The sequence below is a fragment of the Lepisma saccharinum genome, chromosome 1 (assembly GCF_977018435.1).
Source record: "Lepisma saccharinum chromosome 1, izLepSacc3.1, whole genome shotgun sequence".
NCBI lineage: Eukaryota > Metazoa > Arthropoda > Insecta > Zygentoma > Lepismatidae > Lepisma > Lepisma saccharinum.
The window spans coordinates 2,931,425-2,945,286 of NC_139229.1; the positions used below are offsets into that span (position 1 = coordinate 2,931,425).

General features: G+C 37.1%; 1 protein-coding gene across 2 annotated transcripts in view; it reads right to left on the reverse strand.

The window, feature by feature from the left end:
• jus (EB domain-containing julius seizure protein) overlaps positions 1 to 13,862 on the reverse strand; it is a 238,285-nt gene that overhangs the window by 17,691 nt on the left and 206,732 nt on the right. The window contains exon 5 of one of the 2 annotated variants that reach the window (XM_083128435.1): positions 7,890 to 8,083. In XM_083128435.1, coding sequence (XP_082984561.1) covers positions 7,890 to 8,083 — 194 coding nt within the window. The remainder of the gene's footprint in view (positions 1 to 7,889; positions 8,084 to 13,862) is intronic. The other variant, XM_083128443.1, reaches the window with a different exon arrangement.

Here is a 13,862-nt window from a genome sequence, read left to right on the forward strand (position 1 = left end):
TTCTAGACAAAATTCTACAAAACTATCTACAAAACTAGTTTTGTCAAAAGAGCTCCGCCTCTACAAATGAAATAGGAGTACCCAAGAGAAATATTCATTTGGATGCATGAAAAATTCCATTCAAGCAAGATATACTTACGTCAAATAAATGTAACTAAAGTGTTTTTCAATGCAAATTACGAGGTGATATGATTACCTGCAACAGAAACTGACACCCATACAAGATCCTGCACGTTCGCTCTAAGTATGGCACATATTTTCACTAAGTATACGATCATCATTCTCTAAATGAACCTAAGGAATATAGTATTTTTAGTGAGTTCAAAATACGATCTTTAAGAGAGGTAACGATGCATATTGCAGCGCTCCTAGTGGTGAAGGTTGAAAATATCATCTCTCTACTTTGTTACAAGTTACACAGGGTGTCTACCAAAATAACAAATCCAAAATTCTTGATTTTTTTCATGACTTTTCCTTGATTTTTTTTCGTGTTTCTTAACCTTCGACGCTACTTAGGTCAAGTTGGAAATTAGCCATTAAGAAAATAAATATTTATTTATTGAAAATCCCCTACCAAAAGGCCAGTTAAGAAGATAACTGAAGCTGTATTTAACAATACAATTAGACTTGCATTCTCTATTAATGCACCCTGGACTGCATTTGGCAGACTAGCGAGGCTCTGGCGTCTGGACACAGCCAGTATAACCTTATGTGGGGCTCGAGTTGGTCTTTCCTACAGGTTTGTGACTGTCCCTTCCTTTATCTTATCTTACCACTATTCGTCCTCATCTTCGCGATTACCCAAAGGGCCAGAGAAGTGAAGAAAAATAAACTACATCAATTAATCAGTCATTGTGATAGCAAAAATTCTTGACTTCTTGGCCTACTTGTTGATTTCTTTATTTTTCTTGACTTTAATGACTTTCTTGACTGGTATGCGCCCTGTTACACAAACCATGCCATGCCGAAGGCCTTGTATTCAATTTTTCCCAATATATTACGCATCAATTACAAACTTCAAGGAACAGCAAGTATTAAGTCGCAAAACAACTTCTGTTCTTTGGCGGCCATATTGTAGCACGTGGCAGCAGCACCTAGCCCTGATATTTCTGCTGTGGTCTAAGTGATGAATACGTTCAATTGATTAAACTGTTGTGACGTCATTCTTCATCCGTTGTGGGCACAGCACGAAGTTTTAACTTTCTTGCAGGTTTCTTTCATCACGGTTTTTAACATGCGGTTTAAGAAAGCAATTTATGCATTCGAATTTCGATACAGGTCAAATAATGTAGAATGAACATGAAAACATTACAGCTACATTGAAATGTGCGAAGTGATTAGAGGTGAATAGAGAGACGATTATTGTCATATTGTTGCTGCACCATAGCTTTTCTCCAAAATTGATTTTTTGCACTTCTATCATTTTATCATCACCGGATGCTAATCGGGTAGAATTGACAGAAAACCAAAAGGAAGCGAAGCATCCATGGTAAAAGCGAGACTCGAACCTACGAATCTTTTCGCAAATCGCTACATTATCGTGAGAACGCGAATTTTATTTTTGATTTATCGAGTTGTTGAAAACGGTACCTATGAAAATCGTTGCATGGTGTGAGAAGAAGATGTTGTTTTAACATATTTCCAGTGTTCTAAGTTAATTCCCGGAAGAGAACTTTCTGAATATTAAAATTAGGAATCGCATCTAGCCTGATCACTTTTTTGCAGTACATGTCATAGTAGTTATATCAATAGGCTAACGCACCTGAATATTATTGCATCAAATTCAACAATGAACGGAAGAAAGAAAGGTTATCAAGATATTGTTGTCTGGAAAGATTTCATAATATTATTGTGCACGCAAAAATCACCGTCCGATTATTATCAAATACACCAATCGACATATTTGAAAGAAAAAATCATGTGGCGAACTGAACATTCTATCACTGAATCGGATGCCATTCGGGAAAAGACCTACGGTAAAAAAACATAGTCCAGAACAAGCGATTTGATATCGTCTACAACAGATTCATACGGATTACCCATCTCGAGGCTGAGTATGGGTAAATGACAACATCTGGATTTCAACCTGTGTTTCGAACACGTTTTCGTGTGCAACAGAGCATTACCGAGTACATCATATTTGGCTTACCGTCAAACACGTGCCTGCTGTTTATTGACCTGGCAGAATTTAAAAAGAAAGCAAGGACTAATCTAAACGTTCTATATTTATTCCAAAATAAACTTTGAGGTACATAATTTATTTGGTCCGCGGTGGCTCAGTCGGTAACGCGTCTGACTACCATGCTCAAGGTCCCGGGTTCGATCCCCGACCGGTTCAAATCCGGGAACTTTTCTAACGGTGGAAGCGGCCCCGGCGCCCACCCAGCGTCGAATAACATGGGTACCTGGGGGAAACCCTGGGGGGTAAAGGCGGTTAGGGGCGTGATGCTGATCACATCACCCCCACTCACGACCGGATCAAGAAAGTGTGGGGCGTTACCCCCACACCCCCTATACGCCTTCATGGCGTGGTGCTATGCACAGGGGAACACTTTACCTTTTTTTTTACCTTTACCTTTATAAAAAACCAAAATCCTCGAGGTTATTCCAAAACTAGTACCTACATCCATATCTTTTTCATCTTCAAGCTTTGTGTGGGGGAAAAAATCATAGGAAACCCTCCACTTTAGCAAGAAATACATCTCTTTTCGAGTCACAGATTGGAAACCCTTCCTTTCACTCATAAAACTAACGTAGCTACCATTAACAGGCAGAGGATATTTCTTGCTGCTATGATAGGTCATCGTACTGTTTCTTCCTTGTTCTTTTTAAAATAAGCAGTCCTTTTCCCCGGTGAACTTCGCTATTTTCTCCCTTATCATTGCCCATTATAGAAAAGCCATAAAAGTTGAACTTTTAACAACAAACGATCACTAAACAGGAGCATTTACGCAAAGGTAGCACTTAGCATTAGCACACCAAGTACGTTCATGACGGTAAACTTACGAATATCGGATCATTTTGTTTTTCTTCACGTTATTTATTTGACGTCAGTTTTCCGTCTTTATCGCGACAATTACATGGTGGTCAATTGATAAGATTGATGAAAGATGCCTTCATCTAAGCTAAGCGTCAGGTCAACCTTGCAGCAGGTTTTAGCATATGTAGGTCCAAACGTGCGCGCAAGAATATAGTTCCACTGAGACGGGTTCTATTCCGACACAACTGCATACTTGCAAGAAAACAGTTATTTAATTTGTAATATACAGACAAAATAATACATTGATTAGCAGGTATGGACTTAATTGGTTGCAATCACTGTGCAGACGAACTTAGAACCGCAGATTCGCCAACTCGAATCTGTATTGCGTTGAAGAGACATTGAAACTTTAGAGCGAGTCGAGCGAGACTGAATGCGTTGCAGAGCGCGTGAAATCGCTGATACCAGTGTTGCACATCCCACTATTTTAACCCTATGTTTAATGTAGAGCGGCGAGAATGGCTGAATCTCCTGTTCAGCGCGCGGTTTTACCCGAATGTTATTTTGGGCTTCATCCGAAAGGAAATGTTCTTCAAAGTCAAGCAAGTTGTTTTAAATGCATAATCCTCCTTGCGGCAACAAGATCAAAGTAAAACAGGGCGTGAGGTGATTTGCCGTCAATGTGCACACGAATTGTATCACGGGTGTTGAATGATTTGCGGTTTGAGTTTAGCAAGAGGAAACGATTGTTTGTTGTTTGACGACAAAAGAATCTCCGCGGTATTAAAATATATCGCAGTGAGAAGAAACATGTTTATTATTTGGACGAGACGTCCTTCAACTCGGTGAGTGGGGGAAGGGGGAATAAACCATGGAAGGATACCACCATGCAAAACCACCGCCAGGGCTGAAGAAACCGACGATGAGGGGAAGGGGGAGGCTTATTGTTTCACCCACTGGCGGCAATGAAAGCTTTGTTGAAGGCGCATATTTACTTTTCAGCGCAAAGAAAGGGAAGGGTGATTATCAGCAACAAATAGACAGACCAAGATTTGAATCCTGGTTTAGTGAAGTGATTCATAAATTGAAACCAGAGTAATAGCGACAGACAATGCACCTGATTGTATATATCACCAATAACAAATCATGCTTTTTTGGTGGTACAACTTGAAGTGCGTGTGTCTTACAGTAACGGATGTATTGCGAACGAAGCAACCAAGTTTTTCATAAATCTATTTCTTTCTAAACCAAAAACAATAATTTGTCATTAAATTCAAGAGGGGCCTATCGTTGTTTACTTTTATCTTTGTTTATTTTTATTTTTGCGTGCTCGAAATATACACACATGCTCTCATGTTTAGAAGTTGTTTCGCTCTTATATTAATGACACATTTATTAAATAATATATGCGCAGAAAGTACTTTTAAAATGTTATGTTTCAGGAGACAAAGAGAAGCAAAAATACAATCCACTTGACATGCATGCGGGTTTTGATGTGTTGTGCGGTTGGCAATACTGTAGATTTTCTCAGTGTCTCCGATGTAAGCAGCTCGGCGGTTGAGGAAAGACTGGCACGGAAGATTCTGAGCTCAGTTCTCGCGCGGATTGATACATAAAACCTGCTGCAAGGTTAACCTGACGCTTGGCTTAGAACCTCATTGGCGTCTGTGTTCAACAACAAATTTGCTCTTCCTCTGATAAGATCCTTAGACAAATTTGATAAAAGTCCAAAACATATATGCATTTTTCCCCATAACTGCTAACAGACAGCTGCATAAAAAATAACACATCTTTCGAAAGAAATACCCACGAAAAACAAAAGATATATATTTAGAAATGGAATAATTTGAAATCTGAAAGAAAACCATAATTATAAATAAATTACAATTGAAAAGGCAGTAAATATTAAACAATTTAGACTTAAAATAATATTTTATGAATTCTAAAAAGAATAAACGAAAACACATGCCCTAGATAGTACTAAATCAAAATAATTTTATCTATAAATTATATTTATTAAAATAAGTATACTACTTTAAATTACTTATAAGAAATACAAACACAAAAATAAATTGCATGCATAATGTGGATATTACTTAGAAAGATCCATTATATGTTCAGACCGAAAACAGTTCATAAACTGATACGAACTTATTAAACTATTTGTTGCAGTGATTATATCATGTGATTTTTTAGAATTCACACTGTGTAAGTAGCAAGTTATTCTTGCAGCTTTCTGGTTGTTTACTTACGAAGTCATTTTCTGTGGACCTAGAAAAAGGAATGTGAGAAAATAAGCTTTGCAACAAGTAAATGATATCGTTGCTTTGTGATTATCAAAGTAGTGCAATTCAATCCTACGTTCTATCAAAAAGTGAGGCGATATTTCATTGCAATGTTACAATTCTGCATGTGGTGCTAGTGCAGAAATTGTTAAGGTCATTGTAGATATTGTTTGTCAAAGCCAACGATAAGCCTTGCTTTCGCAACATCTTGATTTTTCTGATGTACCACAATTTTACATTGACTACCCTATTGCAAGAAGCAATTACTAAATTTTATGTCTCATCGTGTGCAATTATAGCAGAATTAATATTCAACAAATTCTTGTCAAGGAAAGCTCAAATAGCATATGTTTACAATTTTTATTTAAATTTCCCTTCTTGATACTTCGCGGTACATTTCGCCACTGTAAGTTTACACCTTCATAAACTGTCTGGTGTGTGTACTGAGTTTTAGGCCCTAGGACCATAACAGAAATTTATAAAATATTTCTGTGGCACAAAACTAGCCAACAAGGCATTGGACCTGTCAAGCTTCAAGTGATGCTTAGTCAAAGTTCAACGCATCCTAAGGATTTCTTCGTTGATGATATCCACGAATATAGTAGAGTTAAGAAGTTAGAAGCAATTTAGAATTACTTTTAATTGCCTCTCAGGTCACCTTCGTGGGAAAGCAGACAGTGGATGCTTGGTGGAAATATTAAGTCATTGTCTTGCATTTTCTTTAAATCTAACAAAAATAGTTTTCTTTCCCCACAAGAAACTACATTTATAACATATACAGTAGTTTTAGATTTATGAATATTCAGTGAAAGATAACACCGTGACAGCAATCAAAACAGCCACTTGTGAACCCACATAGACATTCAAAAAGTGCCCATAACTAAAATTTACTCCCCGCGATATATATTATGCATATTTTACGTTGTATGATTAGTAGACCAACGTAAATAACAGACAAATGTTGAAAAGTCAAATTTAGAGCGAAACAAATAGAGGTGAATTGAACATGCACATACTAATTACACACAGTGCCACGAAATGAGTGCATTTTCTGTCAACAGTTGTTATTGCGATGTCATTTCAATAATTCATAGTGAAAATAACCCCTGCTTATGTTAAATACGCAGAAATACTAGATTTGGTTTTTGCAAATATGTTATTCGAGGTGCAGTGAATTCCATTTTTAATTATGTATTCAATATCGATTAGTATTTTCTTGCAAAAAATTGATGCCAAACTATTTTCGGTTGTAAATCTAGACAAATCATGCCCTCTAAATAGAATTCTCAACTTTGTTCGACTTCAATCGGATTACGGAATTCATACGGCAGTGCCTTGATCAACGTTATAGGGTGACGTCAATACTCAAGATCATTTTCAGGACGAATTTCTGAATCGATGTACAAGGTTCTGCGACTAGTTCAAAACGTGGAACACCTTCGTTAAGAAAATAGCTGCGTTCTGAAGTTGATGATATTCAGGGGCGTATTGGCCAATAGGGTAAGAGTGAGCTCCACCCCGTGATAATATTTTGGGTGGCACTGATTACGCACCAACATCAAGTAATGCAAAATGAAAATATTTAGCTAATGTTTTTGAATACGGCAGAAGGTACAACAAACAAGAACTACTGGCCAGAAGCTTGTTCCTAAGCTCTACCATACAATTAATAAATCATTGTCTGGAAGAAAGGTTTTTGAATAGTATTCCGATAAGAAAGGAACGCATCCTAACTTTAAAGTATACTATAATTCGTTCCAATATGCAAGGAAAATTTTTGAAAAATTATATTTTTTTCTAAAATGAAAGTAGAATATATAAAAGAGGAGAAAAATAAATGACATGTTAAAAAATAATTATGTAATCCCTCACGATGCCATTGAAATTGTGCATGAAGATATGGCTGTTCAGTAGCACATAGTGGTGCCCCACATGCAACTCTGCCCGGACCCATTAGCTAAGCCAATACGCCCCTGATTATATATAGTTCTTGGTGGTGAAGATGACTCAATCACAAAACAAAAATGATTCGAATTCATGGAATATGTTCTGTTATCCAAATTATCTTGTTATATACTTGAAATAAGATCGATCTTTTAAACGACAAATGGCGGATGAGTCAGTCGCTTACGAACAGAACCAGGACTGAATGAAGTACGGTTCAGTTTTATGGAGTAGAAGTGCAAGTTACTCGTACGTCCAGTGGGACACGCCTTTATTTGTGTTTTGCTGCTAGACAGGACATGATTTTGTTTGGTTTTTCCATTGGTTGTTTTGAGGGTTCATTCTGCAACAGAAAGGAGACTGAAATTCGCTAGGCAAGGAGTGATATAAACGGAGCGCGGACCGCTGAGAAGACATTAGCGCCGACAGCGCCGCCGTGGAGCAAAATGCAACTACAAGCATCACTTCACCGCGCCTTACGAAATCAAGCGAGAACTCCCAATGTGCAGGATCTAGCGAGATGCTGTTCGCATACCAAAAAAGCATGAATTGAAAAAACTTACAAAGAAACTACGCCGAAGCGCGAGCGTAAGCAACGTGTACCTGAGAGTGAAGATACAAACCATAGGTGTGTACAATACACTAGTAAAGCTTTTCGTTTTTAAGTTCGATAGGCTAACCTGCAAGTGAGGTCGACGGAGATCGTGGTCGGAGGGATGCCATACTTGGTTGGCGGCTCGGAGCCCTTATGCTTGCACGACTTGCGCGCCGCTCACCTGCACTATGCAGCAGCTTGCTGTCCCGCAGCAACGACACATTCATCAGCCGAGGATTCGGAGTGTTGAAGATTGACCTGTTCTCTCGCCACCTGGCCCTGGAAGGAACAGAGAAAAAGCACTGTCACTAACACTCGAGATCAAATATTCCATTACAAGAATAAGAATTACGTATTGTAACATTGAAAAACAACCTTGTAAACACACACACAGGACTAGAACTACCAAGCAGTCCACAAATACGTGGAACAGCCCTGGTTCCAAAGTATGCACCGAATGACCCCAGTTAAGACATTTCAGTATTCGCATTTTCTTATCTCTAAGGGAGAGCCTGGGAGAGCTTACTTACAACTATGAACCGACGGAGATTTTCACTTTCTTCCCATAATACACACACTTGCTATCTGTACATTATTTCGATAGTTTAATTCATGTGGGAAATCGGATACACAAACACATACCTTCAACCACCTTTTTGGGTACTGAAGGGTTATTTTTTTTCTACTCGTTGAAGACAAGGCCTACACGAGTCTACGCACTCTCCTCGGGACAGAGTACACTGCAATGGGGTCAAGTATAACTTCTTCTGTAAATAAGCTATAATTAATAAAACTCCAGTATCTAAAACTGTCGGTACAAACTGAAACAAATTTTGAGACAAATGTGATAATTTGCAGACGATTGTTGGAAGGGAAAAATTGAGAATGAATGAATTAAATTTTTTGGGTGCGTGGTACATGTGGCCATTTTGCACCTTCTTTCAAACTATACAAGGAAAACACTCTGAAATCCTTACCCGAAAGTGTAAAAAGCCCTTGAGAAAGGTTAAAATTGCGAGGTTCTAAAGGGACGTGCACGGGACAAACACAACACGTTAAAAGGGTAAGAAGACACCGAACGCTTCCTCTGAGACAGTGTAAAAGGCCCGCTCTTCTAAGAAAGCTGAGAAACATTTGTTAAAACACTGTCATCATCTACCATCTACCAATATGGATATATATATATATAGTTCTGAAGGTTAAAAGTTTGCTTGAGGTCAGTAAAATATTTTCGGTAAGTTAAACAGAGAGGCAATGTGATTTTCTCATGTTAATTGACAGTGGAACAGATTCTCATAATTTGACAACAGTTGAACATATGAACTGAAAACAATTATTGTTATAAAATTATTACCAAATTATTATTAATGAATCTACTACTAATTTATAAATATTATGCTAATTATAGCAACACTACGATTGATTTACAAATGTAATCAATAACATAGTTTTGGCTTTCTATATTTGATGCAATGTTTTATCTACAACATACATATAATAATTTTAGCAACATGTCACTATATGAGAAAAATATGGGAAGACTTAACATTTCCGAAATTTCTTATATCCGGAAGTAACACTACGTAGGTAAGCATAATAAGCAATTAAGGAGTCCTTACTTGAAGAATATTGACTGATTTACTTAAGTTTACTTGGCTTTTCTGCCACTTTTGGCTTATCGTGAAGAAGTATAAAATCAGCGCATAAAAATAATATTGTATGTTCAAGGAGGGGCTGATGAAGATTCCACTTTCAATATGCAAAAACGCTTACAAGCAAATGAAGCCATTACGCTACGCGAATGGTCGTTTTACACTTACGACATGTAGTCAAGAAATACAAGATTCAATTCACCGAGGGACAGTGGTTTGGATACCAAATTAAAGCATGTGTTGATTTGTAAGAGGAAAATTGTGCGCATAAATGTTGCATGGATCGATTTGTGTGAGCAAATGTTTATATGCAACAAGAGAAAACATGAATTTACAAACATGTTGCATGTATTGAATTGTGCGCGAAATAATGTATGTTCAAAGTTGTTGAATGTATTGTTTGAGTGAGAAAATATGTATGCGTAAACACCGCAAGTGTTAACACGGGTATGAGTAAACATGTTGCATGTGTTGATATGTATAACTAAACAAGATTTGAACATACAGGAAACTTCTGTTGTTTTTGCGGTGTATATATTCCAGAAGCATCGGAAATTTCTCCATCGGACGAGGAAAATTATATTTTCCTCTGCGTCGCAAATCTGTCTTTATATAAGACTGTTAATATAGAGAGTAATATATACTAACTGGCCGCTTAGGAAAATCTGTGCACATAGCCCAAGATCACTTTATACGTCATAAAAATTCCATGTTTTTGAAAAACTTTCCAGGTCACGGTGATATTTTTACATTATATATAGTGTTTCTCTTAATATTTTATTGGGAATTCTTTCCTTTCCAATTCTCTCCATACGTTCTATGAAACTCTTTGTAATTCTATAATCTTATACTATACCTAATTCTATTTGTCCTGGAATCCCTTTATATAATGCCTTTGGCTGTCTTTATCTCTTTAATTAAACCCCGAAATAAATTGTAATTACGCCTCTGGCGTAGAGGCAAATATAAACTATTAAAAACATCAGAACATTGACGTATTTAAGGGGGGAATTCAACAGGTCCAACTCCCCCTTTTTGGTTCAGTAAAATTGTCAGATTACCTGTTCTATCCGCTATGCGCGGAGACTTGTTCTTAAAAATTTCTTCGGACTTATTTTGTTCTCCTAAATTAGAAGAGTATAGAGCGGGATACGGATGGGAAAGAAATTAATTCCACATATAAGATGGGATTGCAGAGCAAATGTCTGCAATCTCTTGATAGTTTGAAATTTCTTCGATAAGAAACTGCATTGGGACTGTCAAATCAAGTATATTTTTTTCCCATCGAGCTTTCATAAAGAAATTTGGTTTTTAGAAACGCAGTGCAAGAAAATCAGGGAAACATCGCAACATTCTCAAGTTGTTTGACACAAGATGGACAGAAATGTATCAATACTAAGTAGCGTGACTTGTAGAATTGTATTCACTCACTAATTGTAGAAACTTTACAGACTTTATAATTTACTAGAACAAGATAAATATTTCAGTAAGCTCTTCAGTCTCTTCACTGTGTAACCTGTGGGGAGTTTGAAATATCTCCACTTGTTCTAACCAAATTGTTTTCATGCAGTGCAAGATTATGTTGGGCATCTCAAAAGATGGACTATTCAGTACTGTGAACATGTCAGAATTCTAATAGAGATATTTAAAGAAAGGAAAAACTAAGACAGAGTTCTGAGAACTTTAATTAAATTTATTCCAAAACAGAGAAACTACTTAGAGACCATGATAAAGAAATGAAGAAATCTAGAACACCCAGTTGTCAAATCTGAGGAAGTAATGCACCAGCTGAGAGCACAGAAGAATATTACAAGGTAAACCTCTGTTGTCCATGTTTGGACCATTTTGTAGTAGAAATGAATGCGCGTTTCTCTGAACACAGTCAACATATTTGAAAATTGCAACAACTTGCAAAAATTGCAACTTCTTCCAAAAATGTGAAATGGTTATCCCTCATTCATTGGATCAGTGTGTCAAAATGTTGGATGGCCTGGTTGATAATTTTTACATTTTCAAATTTTAATGACAAATGTGGCAAAATAAATGGCAAACAGTAATTGAAAAGACATGCGCAGGGTCTGCATTATAGCCAGTAGAAAATTGTGACAAGCTCTTCTACCCAAATATGAACAAATTGTTGGTGATTTTGGCTAAACTGCCAATTTCAACTGGAAAAACCGAAAAGATGTTTTCAACATTGAATACTTTGAAACCATGTCTTCGAAATTCAACAGGAAATTATCGACAAATAGACCCTGCACTGTTAAGTATAAATAGGGGTATTAAAATAACACCGATGATGTCATAATATTTTCAGTTTTGTAGCAATGAGGAAAAGACTAATTCTAATATTGCAATTCTTTTTGAAAGTGAAGCTGAGAATAGCTTTTTTCAAAAATCATTTTCTACTCATTTTGTAAGAGAAGTTAGAAGTTTGTAGATCGACCTAATTTAATAAAGTTGTGGTCTTTAATCTGGTGGCAGATTGAATTTTGATAGCTTGATCATACTTAGGGTTGCTATACGTCCCGGATTTTCCGGGACAATACAGGAACGGCATCATTTGTCCCGGGGTCCCAATAGTTTCTTCGGGATGCACAAATGTCCTAGAATCGGGTGGGATTAGAGAAATGATTTTGAGACTATACTTTCCTGAACTTAATTTATATTTGAATGCATGGATGTAATTTGAAAATGCTCATTTTACAAAACAATCTAACTGTACATTGAACGGCTCCCTCGTTTTTGACTTCACAATGGTGCCGCTGTCTGCTAGGGTGCCTATCTGTTCAGTCTGCTGTTCTCAAATAAAGTTTCGTCAATGTGAGATAGCAGCTTAGTTCAGCTTAGGCACCGTAAAGGAATTGCAAGATTAATGATATACTTCGAAGCGGATTTCTGTTTCTTATAAGAAGTGTAAAGAATATGATAATGGGTATGTACAGTTGTGGAAAGAAATACTTACCCCATAAGAGTTGGTGTTTTAAGTCCACTTTATGCACAGTAAGGCTAATCGGGACTGGACCTACAGTTTAAAGTGGGATCCGAACCACTGTGCCATGTGCCTCCACCGGGTATCGAACCCGGGACCCCTTGATTACAAGGCGACGACGCTATTACCCCATAAGAATACTGGCATTTAGGCTCTATGGAGGATGTATATTTTTTATGACTGTACATATATACAATTTCGACGGGTCTAGCACTCCCCCTCCCCCGCCCCCCAACAAGCTTCCGGTCAGCAGTGTCCCGGATTTTCACTTATGAAATATAGCAACCCTAATCATACCAAAAGTTGAACCCCCCCTAGACCAATAAGGACATAGTTTAGGTGTTCCCTTGTTCTAGAATCAAAGTTACACTAATAAAGACACAGTAAGGTATCTTAATTTATGATCTAGACTAGAATAAAAGTTAAACTAAGAAAGACACGGTGAGGTGAGGTCTAGAATGAAAGTTAACTATTAAAGACGCAAGAGATGACAACTTGTAGTCTAGAATAAAAAGTTTAAAGTAATAAAGATATCGGCTAGATGTATCTTTATACATTTGTTCTAGAATCGGATGTATACTAATAGAGACATAGTGGGGTGTATTTAAACCTTTAGTTTAGAATGACAGTTAAACTACTAACGATAGAGTTAGGTGTTGTTCAACGTTCAGTCTTGGATAAAGAAAATGTTAAACAAATAAAGCCAGACTGGCTGGTCTTTAAACCTCTGGTATATAATGGAAATTAAACTATTAAAGGCACAGTAGGGGTTTTTAAAAGCCAATGAAACTTGTTAGGGGGTTCAAATTTCTGACTCTGAATTACATCAAGGGAGTGCGTGTTCTCCCACGACACAGCTTCCGCATTATGATCTCCCAACCCGTATCACGTCTCAAGAAGGTTGAAGGTTGCAGCTTAAAGGGATTGCGCTGTTTACAAGACATTAAGCAAATATTTGAAATAGGACAAGTCTTCCTTTCTGTAATCCCTTCTTACTCCACAAGGAGAGCTTGGGAAACTGCCGAACGAGGTGGAAACAAATTTACAAATACACACTTGAGATCCACTGTAAGGTTCTTCCCAAGAGATATAAAACGTTTGTTCAAGAGGGTAGTTGAGATGAGTTCAGAATACTGCATTTTTATTTACTCTGACAAGGAAAATTTACTTGGGGAAGTGTGATTTGAGGTTGTATATGTAGAAAAACACACTTGGGGAAGTGTGTTTATACATACATACATATATATCATTTCCTGTCGCAAATATTCGGAAAACTTTTATAAATGCAAGTATTTGATATTTTCAGCATCTTTTCAGTTTCATGTACGAATGTACCACATTACAATTAGCTTTCAAAATAGTAAAAAATACAATAAATCTTGCAAAACAGACAATGCACTCATATTAATGTTTT